Source organism: Panthera pardus, unplaced genomic scaffold (assembly GCF_024362965.1).
Source record: "Panthera pardus isolate Hobbes unplaced genomic scaffold, ASM2436296v1 HiC_scaffold_17, whole genome shotgun sequence".
Taxonomy (NCBI): Eukaryota; Metazoa; Chordata; class Mammalia; order Carnivora; family Felidae; genus Panthera; species Panthera pardus.
The window spans coordinates 147625505-147648587 of record NW_026526732.1 but is presented as its reverse complement, the minus strand read 5'-3'; the positions used below and the strand labels follow the sequence as shown (position 1 = coordinate 147648587).

General features: G+C 54.7%; 1 protein-coding gene across 3 annotated transcripts in view; it reads left to right on the top strand.

Annotated features, from left to right (window-relative positions):
- The first annotated feature begins 316 nt into the window (after positions 1 to 316).
- The window catches only part of ITPR3 (inositol 1,4,5-trisphosphate receptor type 3), a 67146-nt gene continuing 44379 nt past the window's right edge, over positions 317 to 23083 (top strand). The window contains exons 1-2 of one of the 3 annotated variants that reach the window (XM_053905133.1): positions 317 to 716; positions 16408 to 16478. In XM_053905133.1, the coding sequence (XP_053761108.1) occupies positions 628 to 716; positions 16408 to 16478 (160 nt within the window). In that variant the 5' untranslated portion in view covers positions 317 to 627. The remainder of the gene's footprint in view (positions 717 to 16407; positions 16479 to 23083) is intronic. The other 2 variants (XM_053905131.1, XM_053905132.1) reach the window with 2 other exon arrangements.

The following is a 23083-nucleotide window of genomic DNA, read 5'->3' as shown; positions in this document are numbered from 1 at the left end:
CCCGGGGAACCCCAAGGGGAGAGAGCCCCCATACGGCTGGGCCTCCCAGGGATGGCGGTTCCGCGAGTCTGTCTAAGGGAGTCGCTGGAGCTGGAACTCCGAACCCGGGAGCCCGCGGGAGCTCCAGGACTCCTCGGAGTAGCGCAGGGCAGGCGGCTGGTTCGGCGCCCGGGAGGCCTGGCCCCGGACGCGCGAGGGGCGCAGGGCGCGGGGAGGCGGGCAGGCGCACATGGGTGCAGGCGGGCCGGCGGCGGTGGGGTGCGGGGGGGGGGGGGGCCGGGGTGTGGCTTCCCCGCCTCCCGGGCGGGATTTGCATGTGTGTGTGGCGGCCCCAGACTTCCTGCTCCTTCTACACTGCAGGTACGCGCGGGCCGGGCCGGGCGGGCGGGCGGCGGGCGCGCCGAGACGCGGGCACCTCCTCACCCGGACGCCACCAGCGGCTCCCGGGCCGCGCCGCGCCGCCTTCCGCTCCGGTGGCCGCTAGCCCGCCCTGGCCGCGCCGAGCGCCCTGCTCGCGGGTGGGGGCGCGCCCCTCCGGCCTCCACGGTCACCTCCGTCCTCTGCACCGAGCCTGGCCTCGCGCCCCTTGGCGCTCCCACCGCCCCGGGTCCCCGGAGGGCCGCAGCCATGAGCGAGATGTCCAGCTTTCTCCACATCGGGGACATCGTCTCCCTGTACGCCGAGGGCTCCGTCAATGGCTTCATCAGCACTTTGGGGTGAGTGAGCCGAGTACGAGGGGGGCGCGGGCAGGGAGGGGGCGCCGTAGGCCCTGGTACCAGTTGCGTGCGTCCTGCCGCCGCCCCCCGACAGAGGACCTGGAAGTCCCCAGCTTCAAGGAGCGGGGTAACGGCTCGCCTCCTTCTTTTAGAGAAAGGAAGTGAAATGTTTGCCCAGGTAGAAGTCGGGCACGCTGCGGGAGTTGGTAGGAGGCGCCCCTTAGGCGAAGCCTCCACCCTCGCGCGCTCGACTTTCTTCGGAGCCGGAGGAGAGGTTGAGACTTCCTCTGCAGGTGGTCCCGGGGCGGGGCAGGTGGGTGGCTGGGGCCTGAGTTGGGGAAGGCATCCGGGCCTGGACGTGACTGGCTGGGGGGGGGGGGGGGGGAAGGGGCGGAGCTGTGGGGGAAGGCAGGGGCAGCTTGGAGCCCGAAATCCTCTTGTTAGGGTCCAGTCGCACCTTTGAAGGGTCGCATCTTTTCCTTCTAGCTCTGTCCTCCCCTGCCCCCCTTAAGTAGGAGTGCCATCTCAGCCCTCCCCTACCAAGAATCCTAGGTCCTGGCCCCTTCTCTCCGCCTCTCCCGGTCAATTTCCTGCGCGGCTCATCTGGCGCCCCTGGGTCCCCGGTCCCAGGATCTCCCGAGCTCTTTACAAACATTAATTAATTCTGGCCATCACCCCCCAGGGTCTGGATAAGCAGGGAATCTATTCAAGTCCCTGGAGAGGCCTAGGCCTGAAGCAGGCATAGGGCAGGAAAGGAATTAGGCAGAGCCATAGGTTTATCTTCAAAGGAGTAGTTGGGTGAGTCGCAGGGGTGGCGGGGGGGGGGGGGGGGGGGGGGGGCGGGAGTGAAGAGGTAGAGTGGTTTCTCCACCTCTCCAGCCAGGCTCCAGGGCAGGTCCTGCTGCCCTTGTCCTATGTTCAGTCTGGGGACTTGTGTTAAGTTGGCTCATCTTCCTCCTCCCCCCCCCCCTCCCCCGCTGCCTTTAGGATAAACGCACCCTCCTCTGCTCTCCCTACTCATCAGGACACCCGCCAGCCACAAGGTGCCTCCTCTCTGGGGGTTTTGGAGGACAGCCCTGGAGCCCGCAACCCAGGTCTGGCTCTGGACCTGGCCTGGCTCACCCCTGAGGCTGGGAAGTGGGAGTCACCGGGTTCTCTTGATGTCTCCCAGGGTATTTGGGAGTTTGGCTTTAGTCCTGTAGGAAGGGGAATCCAACAGGACTGGGGCTTGGAGGGCTGGCTCTGCCAGCAGAGGATTCTGACTCCAGCATACCTGCTCTCCTTATCCTTCTTGGTGCCTCTCTCGTTCCCCTCCCCGTTCAGATGTGGAATCCCCATCCACATGTCCTCGCCCTCACTAGATTTGACTTCTCTTGCTCCTTTCCCCAGAGGATGGGGGTGGAACCACATCTGGGCCAGCATCTGTGCAGGCCTCCCCCAGAGAGCACCGGCCGGGGGGACCCCTTGCTGCTGCTCTGGCCAGGGCTGCTGTTTGAAACTACTAGCCTGCACATAGTGTGCACACAGTAAACACCTCCCATAATGCTGAGGGAAGGAGGAGAGAATGTGGGGGAATCGGGGGCAGATGGAAGCCCCCCACCTTGTGTCTGAACAGCACTGGGAGCTTTTGGCAAATGATCATCTCCACTGTTGCTTAGTGCCTGGTTCAGGGCTGAGCACAAAGTGAGTGGGGTTTAAAAAAATTTTTTTTAACATTTATTTATTTTTGAGAGACAGAGAGAGATAGAGCACAAGCAGGGGAGGAGCAGACAGAGAGAGAGAGACACAGAATCCAAAGCAGGCTCCAGGCTCTGAGCTGTCAGCACAGAGCCGGATGCGGGGCTCGAACTCACGGACTGCGATATCATGACCTGAGCTGAAGTCAGCCACCTAACCAACTGTGCCACCAAGGAACCCCCCCCTTTTTTTTTTTTTTTAATAAATGTTTATTTATTTTGAGAGAGAGAGTGCGAAGGCAGAGAGAGGGGGAGAGAGGGAGAGGATCCCAAGCAGGCTCCAAGCTGTCAGCACAGAGCCTGACCCAGGGCTTTGATCCCACAAACTGTGAGATCCTGACCTGAGCTGAAATCAGGAGTCGGATGCTTAACCGACTGGGCCACCCAGGCACCCCCGAAGTGGGTGGTTTTTAAGTATCTATGAGATCTGTCAGAATCAGGGGAAGGATCTTCTGCCCTCCACACAGCCCTCATCCCCTCAAAACAGATCTGTCACCTCCCGACACAGCTCCCTCCTGCCTTGGCCCTTCCTGCCCCCAGGAGCGCTTCCTCCAGTCCATTTTGACCCTGGGGCAGGACCTGGTGACCTGCAATAGCACTTCCACTCCAGGGTGTCTGTTCCCTATGCAAACACCTCCAACAGCTCCTGACTTTCCACCGATGGATGCCCCCCTCCGAGCTTGGCATTCTGGCACCCTCACTTAATTTCCTATTTTTTTTCCCCCATTCACACCCTCTGAAGTTCTAGGTGCACGATACTACCCTGATTCCTGGAACCTACCCCACGCTCTAGGTCTCTTTACCTTTGCTCCTGGGTTGCCCCCGCCCTTCAGCCAGTCTCCACCTGGGTAAATCTGACCCACCCTCTAAGACCTCGTGGGAAGTGACCTTTTTTGAGAGATCCAGCTCCTCCTCCCCCAGCCTGGCAGAATTAACCCTTCTTTCTCTGTGCTTTGCACTGCTTAGCACACACTCCTCTCTGGGATTGTGTTGCTTCACGATTAGTTGGGGATTTTTCTGTAGGGCCATCTAATGCTGGGCAATTTGCCAGGATTAACTAATTCATTACACCATTCATCCGCTCAGGCTGTCCGCAGGCACAGTACTGGGCACGGGGGCCTCTGTGGGGAAGGAGGGAGCCTTGTGTCTCACCTTCTTGGAACTCAGTCAATGAGAGAATGATTTCTAAGCACTGCTAAGTCCTCCCTACTCAAAGTATAGTCCTTGGTACAGCAGCAGGAGCGTCGCCTAGAAGCTTGCTACAAGTACAGAATCTCTGACCTCTGCCTGTCCCTCGGAATATGCCTGCTGATCCCCATGGGATTTGGTGCCTTAAAGTGTGAGCTGCACTGCTTTAAGTCATTCTCTCTCTGCCCCATCCTCGCCAGAATCTTCCTGGTAGCCCCAGAAAGGGGCCCCTTGGCCTTCACCCTGGCTGTGGGTGCCCATGTCTGTGATTTGAGTGAGTTCCCAGGCTAGTCCAATGTTTGATATCCAGGAGGTGCCCAGTAAGGGCTGGATGAAATGAATCTGTTGAAGACAGGGGCCCCCTTGGTGGGCAGAGGAGCTGGTCAGCTGGGAGATTTGGGGGGGGCGGGCATGGGTGGAGGAGGGAGTCCGGGGCAGCCTTCAGTTTCTGGCCAGGCACTACAGGGCAAAGTGGAGAAAGCTAATTAGAGCTGCCTGAATAATTAGAGCTCCTGGTGAAGATTGTACATTAACTCCGGGTTGAGAGGATGGGAGGGGTCTGGGCAGCAGATCCTGGAGCAGGTTGGGACCTTGGCAGGGAAGGGAAAGCAGGCCCATGCCTGTTCTTGGCAAGAGAGTGCAGCCAGGACCACTGCCTTGCACCTCACTCTGAGTGGAAGGCAGCAGAGGCCAGGGCTGGAGCGACTGATCAGGGCCAGTGAAAGGTGGAGGATTTAATGCGACTCCTGGCCGGTGGCTGTGGGGAACTGGCCCTGAGTGTGCAGGGTGGGCCCCTCAGAGTCTGACATCCAGTTCCTTGCAGGTCTCTCTGAGTGGCCAGAGGGGTGGGCTTTGGCCCATAAGGAGTAAGTTGGGGAGTGCAGGCGAACTGGGTCTTGAAACTGAGCTTCCAACGTTTGTCAAAGTGCCTTCCTTGCTTGGAGTTCCATTTGGGGGCTTTCAGGGACTCCGAACCTGTGTTGCCCAGGGCTGGGTGATCACAGGGAATAGGGTCAAAAGACGCCCCCCTTGGGGTTCTCTGTCCACCTTCCAGCCTGATTCACTTCCCCAGAAGGGTGGGCACTGGAGGTCAGCACCCAGAAAACATGGAGGTAAATATGGAGGAAGCCCCAGGTCCCCAGGGTCAGGACCCTTACATCAGTAGTCCCAGGGGCAGGGTTCTCCTGCTTTGTCACCAACTCTCTGGTTGATTTTGGCAAGACTCTGCCTTCTCAGAGTGTGTTTCCTTCAGCCTGATGTTCTCTAAGGTGCTCTGCACCTGAGAATCCCCTGGTATCTTTAATTTTTTTTTCTTTACATCTTATTTATTTTTGAGACAGAGAGAGAGAGAGAGAGCGAGAGAGCACAAATGGGGGACGGGCAGAGAGAGAGAGGGAGACACAGAATCTGAAGCAGGCTCCAGACTCCGAGCTGTCAGCACAGAGCCCGATGTGGGGCTCAAACCCATGAACCGTGAGATCATGACCTGAGCCGAAGTCAGTTGCTTAACTGATTGAGCCACTCCGGCACCTCTCCCCTGGGAGCTTTAAGAAAACATTTTTTTTCCAGCTTCCAAGTCCCATGTCAGACCAACTGGGGTCTAAGGGTTGGATTTTTTAAAAACTCCCCAGTGATTTTACCTGGGGTGGGGATCCCTGATCTAAGGGCCCTCCTAGACTGACAGGCTGTAGGGAAGCCTACCTGGTCCAGAGGACCCATCTCTTCGCCTTCATCAGACTTCTTTAAGCCATTTAACAAACCTTTATTGAGCACCTACTATGTGCCAGGCACTGTTCTAGTCACTGGGGAGTCAGTAGTAACCACGATAGAGTTCCAGCCTGTTCCAGTCTATACAATGGGGAGCTGGGTGAGATGGTCTATAAGGGCCCTTTGAGCCTTAAGTCTCTGAGACACATGTAATTCCAGGGGGGAGGGCACTGCCCCTCCCGTGCAGACTACATTCCTGGAGCAGATTTCAGACCTGCATTTGGCTTTCATTTAATTGTGATTTCACTGGAGATGCCGGACTCCTTTCACCTGGAGATGCCCTGGGGCACAGGGCAGGGTCTGGGCCTCAGCTAGGCTAATTCATGCAACTCGTTTTTTGAAAATACATATTTTTTTGTTAAAAAAATAATATATGGGGCACCTGGGTGGCTCAGTCGGTTAAGCGTCTGACTTCAGCTCAGGTCATGATCTCACAGTTTGTGAATTCGAGCCCCACGTCAGGCTCTGTGCTGATAACCCAGAGCCTGGAGTCTGCTTCAGATTCTGTGTCTCCTCTCTCTGCCCCTCCCCTGCTTGTGCTCTGTCTCCCTCTGTCTCTCAAAAATAAATAAATAAATTTAAATTAAAAAAATATATATATGTTCTACAGAGAAAACTGGAAAAACTCAAAAAAATGATCTGTGATACCACTGTGACTTATGTTAACATTCTGCATGTGAATCTTCAAGCCTTTTATTTACACAAATAAACAGTTACAAAATGATGTCAAACCGCACATATGGCTTTGTATCCTGTCATACAGGGGGGTGGGTATGTTAAGCTGTATTTTTTTTTTATTTTTTTATTTTTTTTAACGTTTATTTATTTTTGAGACAGGGAGAGACAGAGCATGAACAGGGGAGGGTCAGAGAGAGGGAGACACAGAATATGAAGCAGGCTCCAGGCTCTGAGCTGTCAGCACAGAGCCCGACGCGGGGCTAGAACTCACAGACCGCAAGATCATGACCTGAGCTGAAGTCGGCCGCCTAACCGCCTGAGCCACCCAGGCGCCCCAAGCTGTATTTTCTTATGCCCACACGCCATTGTTATAGCTGCATAGTGTCCCTCGGTAAGATGTATCCTCATTTATTCAAGCAACTCTAGTATCGGGCATTCAGGTTGTTTCTAAAGTTTTGCCCTTATAAACAATCCGCACTGAACATCCTAGTCCATACATGCCCTAACACTTGTCCGGTTTTCCTCTCAGGCTAAATTCCCAGAAGTGGAATTCTGAGATCAAAGAAAAAGCACATCTTTACATCACAGGCTCTCTCAAAACTCTGCCTGTTTCTCTGGTGGTAGAGGTACTGAGAAGGTGACCCTGTGCCTCAGGGGCTCTATCCCCCCTTCATGTCCTAAGTTTGGGGGTGCTGTACTAGGGGGTGTGGGGAGAAAGACCAGCTTCCACCCTCAGAGTTGGGCGTGGTGACCGTGATGGAGAGAGGAGGGGTGAACTGGAGAGAGGGGCTGTGTGGGGGTTGCCTGAGGGCAGAATCCAGGGTTCCACGTGGAGGTGGGGGCGGGGACGCCAGGGACCCAGGCTGCATCCAACTCTCGGCCTTAAAGAATCCTGCTGTAGACACTTGCTCACACTCTGCCCTGCCCTACATTCCTGACCCTGCATCCCCTCCCGACTTGGCCCAGTGGGGCTATGGGGTGGGTGGGGCAGTGGCTTGGGTTGGGGGTGGGGTGATGTGCTGGATTTTAGGGTGAGGCCACACCAGCGCTCTGCTCTCAGCTCAGGGGGAAGTTTCTGGGTTTCGACTGCCCCTGGGCCTGCATATGGAGCCCCTGCAGTCCACCCCGGGCCTGTTGTCCATGCTAACACCCCATGTGGAGCTGGGGGGCTCCTCCCTGGAAGTGGGGGCTGTGAGAGAGGAGGGAAGGAGGTCTGGGAGAGGGGAGGTGGGCAGAACCCAGACCTCCAGGAAGTTCACCTCAGGCCTCTGAGTGTGAGTTCCGAGTCCCCCTGAATGTGTCATGCTGGTCATGCTGGCAGTGGTACCCAGCACAGAGCCCCTGCAGTCACAGTTCCCTGCACGAAGGCCCCTGGTTTAGCAAGGCTAAAGGACTTGCCCTGGTTCACGTAGCAGGGGCCTTTCACACTGGAGACTGTGGGCACAGAGACGAGGCTAGGCCTTGACTACACAGTGAGCCCAGGGTGTGGGTGGGGGATGGGGCTGGGGCTGGGTGGGGACACACTGCAGAGGGGTTTCCACCTGGGGAGACAGGCAGGAAGGACTCCTCAGGGGACAGAGCAGAGGAGCACAGTGATCACAGTGGTGTGTAAACGTAGGTATTTTTTTGGCTATCAGGTGGGCAGAGCCAGAAGAGGCAGTGAACATGAACCTCAGCCCTGGGGGCAGCTGCAGGTGCTGGGGCAGTATATTTGGTTCGCAAATCCCTCCCATTACTCAGCCAGCCAGCCGTCACCCGCTTCCCCCAGCCTGTAGGAGAGCTGTCCTCTCCAGGCTGGGAGTCTAGAAACCGGTGACGGGAATGATCTAGGTCATGGAAGGCAGAATTCAGTCTGTGTCTCAGAGATGCTGCTGCTGCTGGCAACGGGGAGACTTTACAGAGCTTTTACAGTAGGTGGCCCTGGCCTTCACTTAGGCTGTCACTTTGGTCCTTCACCTCCAGCCAGAGGCATACATATAATTCAAAAAAAGTAAAAAGAACCATTTAGAATACCCATATGCCCGTTACTTAGACGATAATTGCCCACATTTTGCCATATATGCTGCATCTATTTTTTGCTGAAGTATTTTATGGTAAATTACATAATTGCATGTTTTCGCCTCTAAATACTTCATTACACATCTCTAAGAAATAAGGGTATGTTCCTGTGTAACCATAGTACTGTTACCACACCCTTCAATAATTTCCTAATAGCATCCAATGCCCAGTCGGTAGTCAGATGTGCCCCATTGTCCTCAGTCTGTCTTTGACCACTGGTTTCTTTAATTCAGGATCCAATCAAGGTCCACATGTTACATCTGATTCTTATGCCCCCACCTCTTTCTTTCCCACGATGACACCGAGTTCCTGACAAGACAGGGTGGGTTATGCTATAGACTGTCTCACTTTCTGGATTTTGCGGCTGTTTCCCAGAGAGCTCTGCGGCAGTCTGGAGCCAGGCAGGCCAGGCCTCAGGGCCTGAATCCTAAGGCCTCAGTTACTATGTCAAGCAGGACAGGACAAGTCCAGTTCCGGGTTATGCAGAGCAGGAGAAAGGCTTGGGCCGGCAAGGCCAGTGGGTGAGGTGAAGTCCGACCAGCGGGGCAGCCCCTGTTTAAACTTTTCTGTCTCGTCTCAGCTTTCCCTCTTGTCTCTCCAGCTCTCCGTCCCTCTTCTTAGCCTAACAGATACATCCCCCTGTGTACCGAGCAGCATTGTTGAGACCCTGGGACTTACCAGAGTCTACCAATCCTGAAAGCCAAAAACCCAGGCCTGTGGGCAGAGGCAGCGCCCTGAAGGCTTGCACATTAGACCGGGATCGTTCTTTCTTTCTTTCTTTTGTTTTTAAAGTGTTTATTTATTTTTGAGAGAGAGAGAGAGAGAGAGAGAGAGAGAGCGAGCAGGGGAGGGGCAGAGAGAGAGGGGGAAAGAGGCCCCAAAGCAGACTCCGCGATGATAGCGGAGAGCCCGATGCGGGGCTGGAACTCACAGACTGTAAGATCATGACCTGAGCCAAAGTTGGACACAACTGAATGAGCCACCCAAGTGCCCTGCTCTTTATTTCTGTTGGACCAAATTTAGTCATTTTTACCACCTCCATTATCTCTGGAAATATTCTTGGAGTTCACTGAGTGTGTGGCTTACTGTCCTTTTTAGACTTACGCTCTCTGAAGAGGAAGCCTACCTTGCCTGCCCTTAGGTCCAGGGAGTCTATCTCTTAGCCTTCATCAGACTGCATTAAGTCATTCAACAAACATTTACTGATTCATGCTTGTTTTAAGTTCCATATACTGGGCTCTCTGGTGATACATGGTGGATCCTTCATAAAGAAAGATATGTCGAGGTGAAGTAAATGGATGTTTTTGTAGGGATGCAGAAATGAATTTCTTTTCTCCGATGAGCCAGAGATCCGAGCCAGAGATCCATCCCAGCCAGTGAACCTGGTTTCCTCTTCCAACATTCCTCCCCACCCCCACCTAGTGGGTGGGACTTTGGGTATTTGGAGAAAGGGATTCTAAGGCCCTCATCCACCACCAGCCAATCCCAGTATTCCAACAGGGCCTGCATTGGGAGAGGCCTTCCATGGATCTGGCCTAGATTTTTGGGGTGGTGGCCAGTGTCCTGGTCTGGGAGTCAGAGATCTGGGGTCTGGAACTGGCTGTTCCTTTAACTTGTCGTGTGACCTGCTGCTCAGTTTCCCCTCCATGCCTCAGTTTCCAGGCCAGATTGGGAGGGGCTGACTAGAGTCCCTCAGGCATTTCCCAGTCTATGATTTCCCCCTCCTGTGGCTTCTGTGATAGTGGCCATGTTGGTAGGTGCAGGTTTTGATTCAGGCTCTTCTGATCGTCACCTGACCCACTTCTAGGTCCTTTCTTCCTCCTCCTTATCTAATCTTTCCAGACAGCATTGACCCGCCCCACTGCCTTTTCTATGACTCCCACCTGGATCTCAAAGTCCAGCCAGGGCAGAATGGGGCCACTCTGGTCCCCGGATGCATTTGCCTTCCTCTCTTCCCTTAGACTGAGGTCTGGGGGTGCAGACCCCATGGACATTTCAGGGACAGCAACCTCCGCCACAACTGTGTAGAGCAGAGTTTTCAACCATCTCTTCTTCAGGGGGTCCAGGGCAGCCCTGAATACAGGCCTCCGGCCAGACCCCTCCCCACTTGCGCTCATCTCTCTGTGCCCACTTCGTGGATGCCCTGTTGGGCCCTGCATGGTGCAGGCTCAAACTGGCTTTGTGCCTCCCAGCGGATGGAAGGCTCACAGTAGGGACTGTCCTCAGGGCTGCTGAGTGTCCTCTGGGCTGGCCCTGAGGTGGGGAGATGCAGGGGTCTAGGACATGACTCCTGTCTTCAGGTCACTCAGCATGTTGGGTATGAGCTTCCTGATGGTAGAGATGACACCCAGCACCTAATGGCTTCTCTGTAAGGTTTTGTTGAACCCATGGAGACCTCGGTTGTACATGTGCCACCAACTGACCAGCTGTGTGTGTGTGTGACCGGAGGGGGTAGGGTGATGGTGGTGTTTAATTTCACTCCTTGAACCACACAGTGGACTGTGGTAAGAACAGAATTAGGTATTGGATATAAAATATACAACAATTTACAACGTGTTCCGCACACTGGAAAACTAGTTTTTCTAACGTGGTCGTGGCTGGGGTGTCACCTGCTTTTAGATGAGGAGCGATGTGGTGGGAATGGGCAGGGAACTCTGCAGGAGTCTAAGCACAGCCTTGAAAATGGCAGGGCTTGGCAGGACTCTGACAGGGACAGGGATTCTGGTGTGCAAACGCCTGGAGGTGGGACGATGAGATCAGCGGGCTGGCGGAGGGTGGGAGTCAACCCTTCCTGGGACCTCAGGCTGAGACGGAGACGGAGACGCGCTCGGGAGAGGTCAGGGGTGGGGTGAAGCGACGCCGCCGCCACCTCCCTCTGGAGAGCTGGGCTCTCCTTACAGCGCCAGGTGCGCACGCGAAGCCGCGCACCTGTGATCGGTGTCCGGCTCCTTTAATCAACGCAGATTCCCCCCATGAGGAGAGTGCGGGGGTACGGCCCCCGGACGTGGGTGCCACCGGCTGGGGAGGGGTCCGGGGCCGCCGCGGGGGCAGCCGGGCAGCGCAAGGGAGGAAAGCGCGGACGCAGCGCACGTCACCCTCCCGCCCCCGCGCGCGCCTGCAGTCGGAGGCAGGCCCGGGCGAGGCGGCGCGGCCGGGTGACGGCCGCACGTGGGGCGGCGAGTTTCGCCGGGCGGTGGGGAAGGGGCGGGGCCTGGCGGCGGGGGCGGGGCGCCGGGAGCGCACTGCAGACGCCGGGTAGGCGGGTTCCGGGGGAGGGGCTGGAGGGGCGCTCGCGACCACCGTCTGGCCGGCGCCCCCGCCCGATCTGCCCCCTGAGGCGCCCCTTCCATCAGAACTTACCTGTCGTGGGTCTCGGCCCTCGGGCCTCCTTCTGGCCTCAGGTCTACCTGCAGCCCATCTGATAAGGACTTTCCTGCTTAATCTGTTAATGGTTTCTCGAGGCACCCCTCCCGCCCCTCCCGACTGATAGCCTGTTCAGGGGTTGCCTCAGTCTTAATGAGTACACGCAGAGGAATGGAAGGAGGCTTTCGCGGGGGCGCTTGGGGACATTGGAGACGCTAAACATTCTGCTGACAGCTGCTTTGCTTACAGGCTAGGCGGGGAGCTCCCCTATGCATCAGATGGGAAATAAAATGCTGAGTAGGGCAAGGTGCCATCCCTTAGTTGTTCCTGGGGAGGGGTCGGAATGTAGCCCAGCGTTCCCAGGCGATGTTGATTTTGCTACTCCGGACCCACACTTTGAGGACGGAGGGGGTGGAATGTGAGAGCCAGGAGGAACCTCTGAAAGTCCCATCTACTGACCTTGTTTTCTTGATACCTCCCGGGAACACCCCTGCCTCTTTAATCCTCCCACATGGCTTGCCTCTCTGCTCTGGTCCCTCCTACAGACCGTTCCTGCCCTCTCTCAGCTGCAGGTGGAGGATGTTTTCCTTCCCAACCTTGTTGAAGTTCTCCTCCTGGAGGCCATGCTCCCCTCCTGATCAATCCCTCCCTTTCCCTATGTGTTTTTAGCCTGCACTCCCGCACTCCATGGGGCACTGGGGAGGGGCTGAGTTGGAGATATCAGGGCTTCAGAAGCTGTGCCAGAGTGGGTGGGGACAGAAGGACATCCGCGTAATGACAGGGCAGATTTGTGCCAGGGGGATTAGGAAAAGCACGCCAGGCATCCGAATTTACATGTGTTTTTCCTGCACGTGTGGCCCAGACAAGGAGTCCCCAGGGGAGTCATGGTGGGGTCAGGGTGAGGGTGGACTTTCCTTAGACAGAATCTCTGAGGAGGGGACCACCCCAATGCCTTGAGCGCTGGACAAGATCGGGGCTGTTGGGGGCTACCCCAGTCTCTCCTCAGCCACACTGACTTCTACGACGCCCTATGGCTGTCCGGCACCCCCTGGTAGTGCCAGGCCCCCAGTCCTGGCCAGTGCTTCCTCCCCTCCCCCATCAAAACATATCCATCCTGTGTCCCCTTCCTTCAGGGCTTTGCTAAGAGGCAACCAGCTAATCTGATTCACTAATGTCTTACAGGAAATTCTATGAATTATTCAAGGCTCTGTACAGTTCCTGCCTCTTCTTTCACACCTCTGATTGGCCAAGCTCTGACCTGTTCCTTCCCTGAATTTGGACAAAATCCACAGTTGGTACCACCAGTTGGCACTCATACATATTCTTTATATCATTAACTCCTCTGAGTATGTGATTTGTCTTCCCAATGAGAGTTTAAACTCCCTGAGGCAGGGACCTTATCTTTTGCTTCTTGTATACTTTCCCTTACAGCTAGTGAAACGAATTAATTCGCTCACTATATAGTCCATGTGTGCCTGCCCTGTGCCCGGCAGTGGTCTAGATTCTGGGGATACAGCAGGAAGCAAAACAGACACATCCCTGTCTTCATGGATCTTCCATTCCAAGTGAGGGGGGGTTGTGACCAAAATAAGTAAAATATAGAGCAGGCCAGGTGGTGAGAAGTACTATGGGAACAGTGAGGCAGGGAGGTGCATAATGGGTGTGAGAAACAGCAATTTCCAGTTTTAAAAAGAATAGGGAGGGAGGGAGGAAGGGTGTTCAGGGGAATGGGTCATTTGAGCCGCCATCTGAAGGAGGTGAGGGAGGGAGCCAGGAGGGTGTCATCTGGGGGCAGACAAAAGAGCCAGTGCCAAATCTCCTGGAAAGTTTGAGGAGCCTGGAGGAGGGCCGTGGGCTGGAGCAGAGTGGGCAAGGGGCAGGGGGAGGAGATGAGGTCAGAGAGGTGAGGGCTGGGTCATGTGGGTTTAGGCCCGTGTGAATTCTAGGCTTTTACTCCGAGATGGGTAGTTCCGGAGGATTCTGAGCAGAGGACTGCCCTGATTTGACTCACCTTCTCAAGTAAAGGTGTGTGTGCTGTGTGGGGAACAGGAATTAGGGGGTTAAGGGGGGACATCAGGAGATCAGTGAGGACGCAGTTCCACATCCAGATGACTGCGGGTGGTGGTTTGGGTCAGGTGGTGGTGGCAGTGATGAGAAGAGGTCATAGTCTGCACGTATCTTAAAGATAGAGCCCACAAGGTTTCCTCACAGATTGGGTGTGAGCGTGGGTGGAAGAGGAGCCAGAGATTGGTCCAAGGTTTTTGGCCCAACCAATCAGAAGGACGGAGTTGCCATCAACTGAGATGGGGAGGACTTTAAGAGGAGCACGTTCAGGTGGCAGACCAGGAGCTCAGTTTTGAACATGCTGAGTGTGAGGTGCTATGGGCATCCAAGTGGAGGTGTTGGGTGGGCAGTTAGAGCCGCGATCTGGAGTTTGGGGGCGAGGTGGATATGGGAGTCATTGGTGAGTGTCTAAGTGGTCTTTGGAGCCCACGAATGTGGCCGAGATGCCCAAGGGTGTGCGTGCAGATGGAAGAGGAAAGAGGGCCAAGCCCTGAGCCAGTCTGGGAGCTAGGGAGAGGGAAGAAGACCAAGGGGTCCTCACAGAGCAAGCTGCCTTCTCCCCTCCCCATCATGGTGAGGTCCTGCACAGCATCCACTCTGACACTGAGCGGCCTGGCTTCAAAGCTCGGCCCTTCTGCTTGCTGGCTGCTATGTTCCTGGCCAGATTGTTTACCTCTCTGTGCTCTGGCTTCTCGGCCCACCAAATGGAAATAATAATAAAGCAGATTTAGAAAATTAAATAACATATGAAAACATTAGAAACAAAATCCTGCTTGCTTTTATTATTCTTATGGATCACACTGTGCAAAGTGCTGGTGATGCCAAAGGAAAAACTGGGGTCCTGTCCTCAAGGAACCCATAGTGTAGACACGGCAACCAGTTGCAGTAGGAAGAGGCATGGTAGCAGGAGAGACCGGGACCAGGTGCTGTGGGAACACGGGGGAAGGAGGCCCAGGGGGAGGGAGGGCACTGGCCAAGGAAGGTTTCACAGAGTAGAGAGAGGGGCCGAGGGTGGAAGAATAAATGAGGTCTGCTAGGCCTGGGTCTTGGTGGGGAGCCAGGGAGGGCTGGGCATGAAGGGCATTGCAGGCTTCCAGGACCACCTATGTAGAGATGAGAGCTCCAGGGACCTTGGGATCAACTGGAGGTTTAGCATGGTTGGAGCAGAAGTTGTGAGGCCAGATAGGGAGTGGGTGGAGTCAGTCCACAAAAGGCCTTGTTAGCCAACCTAAGGAGGGGAGGAGAAGGAGGTTTTGGAATCAACTCTGTGACTTCAGGCAAATTATTTTGCATTCAAACTCAGTTTCCTCCTCTGTAAAATGGAGTTAATGAATAGCCCCTTGTGGGGAAGTTGGTGAGAATTCAGAGGTAACAGTTGTGAAATGCTGAGATAAGATCTGGCTTCTGAAATGATGGATCGTCATCATCACTTTATCCTAGAGGCTAGGATGGCATTGAATAATTTTAAATGTAGGAACAGGTGGGTGGATGGATGGATGGATGGATGGATGGATAAGTGGGTAGTTGGATGGATGGGTAGATGGATAGATGAGTGGGTGGGTAGATGGATGGATGGATGGATGGATGGGTGGATGGATGGATGAGTGGGTAGTTGGATGGATGAGAGGGTGGGTGGATGGATGGATGGATGGATGGATGGATGGATGGATGGATGGATGAGTGGGTAGTTGGATGGATGGGTAGATGGATAGATGAGTGGGTGGGTGGATGGATGGATGGATGGACGGATGGATGGATGGATGAGTGGGTAGTTGGATGGATGGGTAGATGGATAGATGAGTGGGTGGGTAGATGGATGGATGGATAGATGGATGGGTGGATGAGTGGGTAGTTGGATGGATGGGTAGATGGATAGATGAGTGGGTGGGTAGATGGATGGATGGATGGATGGATGGATAGATGGATGGATGGATGAGTGGGTAGTTGGATGGATGGGTAGATGGATAGATGAGTGGGTGGGTAGATGGATGGATGGATGGATGGATAGATGGATGGATGGATGAGTGGGTAGTTGGATGGATGGGTAGATGGATAGATGAGTGGGTGGGTAGATGGATGGATGAGTAAGTGGGTGGATGGATGTCCTCCAGAGATTCCGGATTAATCACAGCTGTGGCTTAAGAGATTTTAGGCCCCAGGATAGGCCAAAAGGGAGGGTATGGAATGGGGCCTGACTGAGGTTGAGAAGGTGCAAGGTTCATTGTCCTGTCTTTGAGACCAAAGGATGGTCCTCCTAGTTTGGTGTCTCATAAGCTTTTCCCATTTGTCCATCTGTCTCTAGTCTCTCTCTGTCTCTGTTTGTATCCTGCTTATTTTTCTGACTCTATCTTTTCTGCTCTGCTCTCTCTGTCTCTCCCTTCCTCCCTCTCTGAGTTTCTCTGACTTTGTGTCTCTGTTGGTCCTTTTCCCTTGCCTTCCTACACTGCCCAGTGTCCCTTAGGTCTGGGCAGCAGTGTCTCACTCAGGGCTTTCATAGGATTTATATCTGCAGTGTGCAACAGCCCAGACTGGAGACAGACCCCCTACAAGACAGCTCTAGCCCCGTGAAGTGAGGGGTGGGGGGTGGGAGGGTCGGGGAGCTGGATGTGTCTCTGTGCTTCTTCTGGGGTCCCCCCATCCCCACCCCAAAAGACCTTGCCTTTTAACAGCGGTGCCAGGAAAGGGAAAGACTTGATGGTGGGGGGGGGGGCGGTTGACAGCGATGGAGAGGTTTTTTTGGAGGTCTCCCCAGTGCCCTGGAATCCCCTGCCCTGAGGGAGGCACGCCTGGGGAGATGGTCTCTTCTGTCCCGCTGATGGAGCTGCCTTGTCCCTCAGGTTGGTGGATGACCGCTGTGTGGTGGAGCCCGCGGCAGGGGACCTGGACAACCCCCCTAAGAAGTTCCGAGGTAAGACCTCCGCTCTTGCCGCCAGCCTCCCTCCCAGGCTGCTGAGTCTTGGCCCTGGGACAGAACTCACTCAACTCCATCCAGCCCCAACGGGCCGGGTTAGTCCAGGAGCTGCCCTGCAGCCCTCCTACTACTCTCTGCGGAACCCCCATCAGGCTGTGCTGCTGCTACCTCGGCGCAAACAGCCTCTGCCTTCATTTCCGGGGGGCCACACCCCGCTTCTCAGGGGCACACCCACATCTGGCTGGGAGCTGTTCTCCCCCGAACTCCCCACCGGCCACAAGGCCTTCTTTGTTTGCATGACTGGGCATTTTCTGAGGGAGCAGGGGAGGGGAAGAGAATTTCCCCCGGCTTTAGGAGGCCCAGGGTGAGAGCCCTTCCGGGTGCCTCACGCAGTCTCCTTATCCGCGTGGTGAGGGGATTGGAGTCAGTGATCTCTGGGTCCCCGCTCCTGACCCTGGCGGTGTCCCCAGGCCCGGGCCTTGTGGAGGACTCCCGCCCGAGGGGAGCTTGTGGAGCCCAGACCTCGCTCTGCTGAGTGACCTTGGCAAGGGCCTTTACTCTCGGGACCTCTGTGTCCTCCGTGGTCAGTGGGCTCCTCAGGCCCGCTCCACAGGCCCAAGGGCGCTGAGAGAATGAAATGACACCCTGCTGTCACCGTGCCCAGCCAGGGTAAAGTGTTATTGTTGTGATTACCTGTGAGGCTGAGACCGACAATCAGACAGATCCTGGGTGTGGTGGGCAGGGTGGGAGCAGGTAGGAACACGCCGGGCTGCTGCCGCCTGGTCTGCCCACGTGGCTGCTCCTCTGGGGAGAGATTAGCTGGGATTGTGCTTGAGGGGGATGCTGGGAGGCGAGCGGGGTTTAAGATAATCCTGCGGCATCCTTGACCGTCTGTCTGCCCGGGCCTTGCCCATCCATTGAAAGGTGGAGGAGATAGAGGGGGGCCCTCCCAGCTGGAAGAAGGGCCCCACACCTGTTGTTCTGCTTCTGCTTGTACTGGGGGCCTCTGAGTGGGGGCTGAGTCTGGGGGTCTTAGGCCAGGACGTGCCCTGGTATGTGGGAACTGCCTCTGGCACTGGACATTCCTCACCACCGTAGACTCTGCCCGCTGCCTCTCTCACCTCATCCCCCACCCCTTGCCCCCCTCTCATTCCCTCCAGCCACACCGCCTCCCTGCTGTTCCTCATATTTATCAGCCAAGCAACCCCCCCCCCCCCCCACCCCGTACCTTTGTACTTGCTGTTCCTCTGCCTGGAAGGTTCTTACTCCGCATATTCACCTGGCTTGTGCTTCAGGTCTCATATCCTTGGTGGGGCATTCGTTGACCACCCAGTATCAAATTGCACCCCTCATCTCCCTTCCCTGCTTTCCTTTTCTCTACAGCGTGAATCTGACATGCCCCATTCATTCTAGTTATGTGTTTATCGTCTGTGGAGCTAGAATGTCAGCTCCGCCAGGGCAGGGATCTCTGGTTGTTTTGTTCTCTGTTCTGGCTGCAGCGTCTGCCACATAGTGCGTGCCTGGTACACATCTGAGGAATAAATGCAGGCATCAGCCCCTCCTCAGGCTTCCTTCCGCTCCTGCTGCCTCTCTCAGGCCTGGCTGCTCCCGTTGCTGTGACCCGTCCAAAGTCCTTAGGTTGAACCCAACCTCGAAAGCATTGAGCCTGGGCTTTGGGGGTTTCAGGGTGCTGGTGCGGGCCCCCTGCTTGGAGGCCCAGCTCTGACCATGCCTGCCCCTGGGTCCTGAAGGTTGAGAGTGGGTAGTGATGGAGCCTGGGCCTTTCCTGGAGCCAGAAGTAGGAGAGCTTTGGAGCGGCTCATGGAGGGGCAGATTTCTACTCTAGCTGGGGGATTTAGGTAAATTCTTGGGAGGAAGTTAGTAAGGGTGAGGGTCCCCAGGGTGGGCTGTGCCAGGGCAGGGAGGGCACTGAAACAAAAAGGGAAGGTGTGCGCAGTCAGCTTTGTGGTGTGACAGGTGGTGGCAGGCAGGTGGGTGTGGCCGAGGAAGATTTGCTCTAGAGTTCCAGTGGACAGAGTCTGGGGCCAATTTTTGGCAACAAAAAAACTCCCTACTTTCTTTTCCTCTACTACTACTCCCTCCTTTCTTTTCCTCTCCGTTTTCCCAAAGCCTGTGAGTGGGGCCCTCCCCAAGATCTGGGGGTTGCCCTGTGGTCCCTGTGGCCTCACTGCGCCCAGCCAGCTCAGAGAGGGGGAAGGGGGGACTCAGCCTCCAGCTTCTTCCGTGCCCTCTCTGCCCCAGGTCCTGGCCCGGGGTATCTTGATGAGGCAGGCAGAGGCCCCTCTGAACTCCCTGTGGCCCCATTTGAACCTGAGAAGAGCCGACCTTTGGGACAGAACCAGGTCTCTGTGCACCCCATAGCTGGCAGGTAGTTGGGAGTGTGAGAACTTGGACAAGAGACATGGCCCCTCCCACTACTTCGGTTTTGAGACTAACGCCCAGAGAAGAGGAAAGCATAGCTTGGCCTCAAACCTGGGAGTCCTAGTTCTCATGGTTCCACATCCCTCCTGTAAACACCCTGTAAGGCACTGGAAGGAGGTCCCCAGCAAGGGTGTGGGGGCCATGGCAGGCATGTTAGAAGTTGGCTAGATGTCATCAGAGATGGCCGTTTCCTGAGGCCCCACAAGTGCAGTCACAGCATCCTGGGAGGGCCCAACCGTTGCTGGGAACTCTGGTTTCTCCCTCTCTCCCCCAAAAGCTTGGTTATCCTCACATGCTGACCCTGGAGGCCCCCAGGCCGGGCTGGCAAAGCCCAGTGAAGCTCCCGACCAGCCTCCACCAGTCCCTGATAGGCTTCTTGTTTGTGGTTTCAGCTCTAGCCATCTTCTGAGGCCATTCCAAGCCCTAACACGTTCTGGGAATTCTTTCCAGACTCTGCAGGGCCCTGGGAGGCCCAGGTTGCTGGTGCCCCAATGTGTAGGGCACCCCATGCCAGCCCACCCTCCCTGACCTTTGCTTTGCCATAGGGGTCTTCGGGTTATGGCTGCTCTGAGTCTCACACTGCTGACTGGGCCTGGGGTCTGAGCAATTCTCTCCTGTGAGCCCTTTTTCTATCTCCATTTCCACTTGGGGGCACGGGGAGACCCGGTACAGGGCTTGGGGAGCTCTTGTCTCCCAGTCTACCTTAGGGAAGCTCAGAGCCCACATACCTAGCTATGGCAACCCTAGGAATGTATGTAGTGGCCACTTACCCACTTACCCACCCAGACTGGGGGGAGCCCATGCCGGGGAGAGGCTGACGAAGTGACCTCCCCGTGCTTATATGGCTGGGGGCCCCCCACCTCCCCCAAGGCTATGCCTCTGCTCTCCCTGTCCCACCTTCCAAGCCCAGTTTATTGTTATTTTTGTTATTATTAAGACATATTTCAACTCTACACAAAAGTCAAGAGAGCTCTGTCAGATCCTTCTTGCCACGTTTATTTCAGACTTTGTCATTTTTAAAGCATCTTATGCCTGTAGCTGAAGCCCTTTGGGTTTTTCCCCTGATCCCTTTCTCCTCCCTCTCTCTCCAGAGGCAAACACTCATCAGAAATTGGTGTGTACCATTCAGGAGCCTGTTTTTATACTTTTGCTATTAATATGTAGGGCTGTATTCATGAACAATACAGGGTACGATTTCCCATCTTTATAACCCCGCGTATTAAAATCTTTCCGCACATTTTTAATTCAGCATGGTTTTTGAGGTTTCTCCATGTTGACACATTTGGCTTTAGTTCATCTGGTTAATTGCTATGTAATATTCCATCGGGTGAATAAACTGCAATCCACTTATCGGTTCTCCTGTTGATGGACATTTAGCTCATTTCCGGCTTTTGGCAGCTGCCGGCCATGCTGCGGCGGGCACTGCCATACCCGTCTCCTGGGGCTCATGTGCAGCAGTGTCTTGGGTGTGTCCCGAGGTGGGGGACACCTGGTGCAAGGGAGCTCTTCTGAGCCTTCCTGCAGGGCTGTGCATGCTCACACCCCTCCCCCCAGACTATGGGTGCGTCCCCCCCTGCTTCCACCCCCCCTCTCGCTGCACTTGGTTCTGTCCCACTAAATTTCTTCCAGCCTGCTGGGTGTGAAATGGCATCTCACTGCGGTTTTAATTTGCGTTCCTCTGACTACCAATGAGATGGAGCATCTTTTCATATGTTTATTGGCCACTTAAAATTTTGTTCTTATTCCCTCCCCCCCCATTTTATAAAAGTAATGCGAATACAGGCTCCAGGTTCAAGATGAAAGCAACATTGCCCCCCCACCTCACCCTCACTCACCTTCTGCCCCCTTTTCTGGGGGCAACGGTATAGAAAAACAGACTAGGAAATTTATTCATATATGAAAACATCAAAACATTGTACAAATAGGCATAGAGAGTCTGCTCCCACCCGCCTTCTCCCCCTGCTTCGCTCTTCTACTGTGGTCCCTTCAGGGGACCACTTTCCTGAGCTCCTTATGCGTCCTCCAGGGTTCCTTTGTCAAATACAAACATATACACTCTTCGGATTTCCCCCCTTTTCTTACATAAAGGTAGCATTCTGTATACACTATTCTGTTTTTTTGTTTTTACTTTATAAATCTTACTATGGATCCTACTGGGGACCTTTTCATATTAGTATGTAGAAACCTTGAAATGTCTCTGTTTTTTTCTTCCACTTAGAAACTCATTTTTGGGTGCCTGGGTGACTCGGTTGAGTGTCTGAATTTTGATTTCGGCTCAGATCGTTCCTGATCCCAGGGCTGTGAGATCGAGCCCTGTGTCGGGCTCCTAGCTAGGCGTAGAGCCTGCTGAAGATTCTTTCTCATGCTCTCTCTGCCCCTCCCCCACTTGTGCTTGTGAGTGCGCGCGCGCGCGTGCACACGTGCCCCCACACACACTCTCAAAAGAAACAAACAAAACAAAAACCAACTCATTTTTGTTCTGTATCCTCCACAACTGTGTGAAAATAGTGTTTCTACTACTTACATATTTAAAAAAAAAATCTTTTTTAACGTTTATTTATTTATTTTTGAGACAGAGAGACAGAGCATGAACGGGGGAGGGTCAGAGAGAGGGAGACACAGAATCTGAAACCAGCTCCAGGCTCTGAGCTGTCAGCACAGAGCCCGACGCGGGGCTCGAACTCACGGACTGCGAGATCATGACCTGAGTCGAAGTCGGCTGCTTAACCGACTGAGCCACCCAGGCGCCCCTACTTACATAGTTTTAAACGTTAAAAAAAGTATTTATTTTTACATCGTGGTAAAGATCCATAGCATAAAGTTCCCCATCTTTAGCCATTTTTAAGTGTACAGTTAAGTGTCATTAAGCACATTCTCACTGTTATACAGCCATCACCACCTTCCGGCCTCAGAACTCTTTTCTTCCCAGAACACTGAAAGTCTAACCTGTTAAATAATCACCACCACCAGCCGTTCTCCACTGCCACTGCCACCCCCCCCCCCCCCCCGCCACAGTGCTGCTTTCCAACTCTGTAAATTTGACTGTTCGAAGTACCCACATGAGCGGAATTACCCAGTATTTGTCCTTTTGTGACTGGCTTCTTTCACTTAGCATAATGGCCTCACGGTTTACGCACGTGTGGCGTGTAGCGTGTGTCCGAAGTTCTGACCTCTGTCTCTTACACCTGCAGAGCATTCCATTATGCGGCTCTGTTGGGAAGTATTTAACCAGTCCCCTCCGATGGACACTTGGGCTATCCCTAATCTCCAGCTTTCCCGCCAGTGCTGCAGCGAAGACCCCTGTCTCTTGTCATTTTGTGCAAACGCAGGTGTGCTCTTTGAAGGCTGGACCAGTGGCGAGGCTGCTGAGTCGGGGGCAGGGGCATCTGGGCTGCTAGTCTGCCAGCTGCCCCCCACTGGGTTGTACCATGTTATGCCTCCTCAGCCACTTCGGAAGGCAGTCCCTTTGAACTCTTCGATGTTTCCCCTGTCGCTCCCAGGTCTTTCAATGTTTTGCTTATTCTAGGAGAATTTAGCTCCCCTGGGCCACTCGTCCACTTCCTCTGCCCTATCCTCCTGAGGGTAGCCTGTTGCGATTCTCCACTGTCACCTTCATAAACCTGATGATCATGGGTCCGCCTTCATTTCTCGGCCACCAGCAACCCCAGCGCTGCCCCCCGCCCCCTCCCTCCTCTGCCAGGCTCACTTTGTTTTACATCAAGGCTGAACGACCTTGCCTTCTCTTCTGTACACACCCATGGAGTCTTCCGTGTTTTGTTCGACAGGTTGAGTCTAAACGTTGACAAGAATTAAAAGCAGATGTTTATGTGATTTACACAAGGCTTAGATGTTATTGTGACTGTAGAACTTTATTCCCTGTGCTGTGTTCGCATCTCGAGTCGTCTGCACTGGTGCTTTTCAACCTGGTGGGAACAGGAGGACTATTTGGGGTTGGGGTGCCTTTACAAATGCATATCCCCAGGCCTCGCCCCAACCTGCTGAATCTACAGGGGACCTGGGAGTTTGTATTTAAAAAATTTTGTTTTAATGTTTACTATTTTGAGAGAGAGAGAGAGAGTATGGGCAGGGGAGGGGCAGAGAGAGGGAGAGAGAGAATCCCAAGCAGGCTCCACACTGTCAGCGCAGAGTCTGACGCAGGG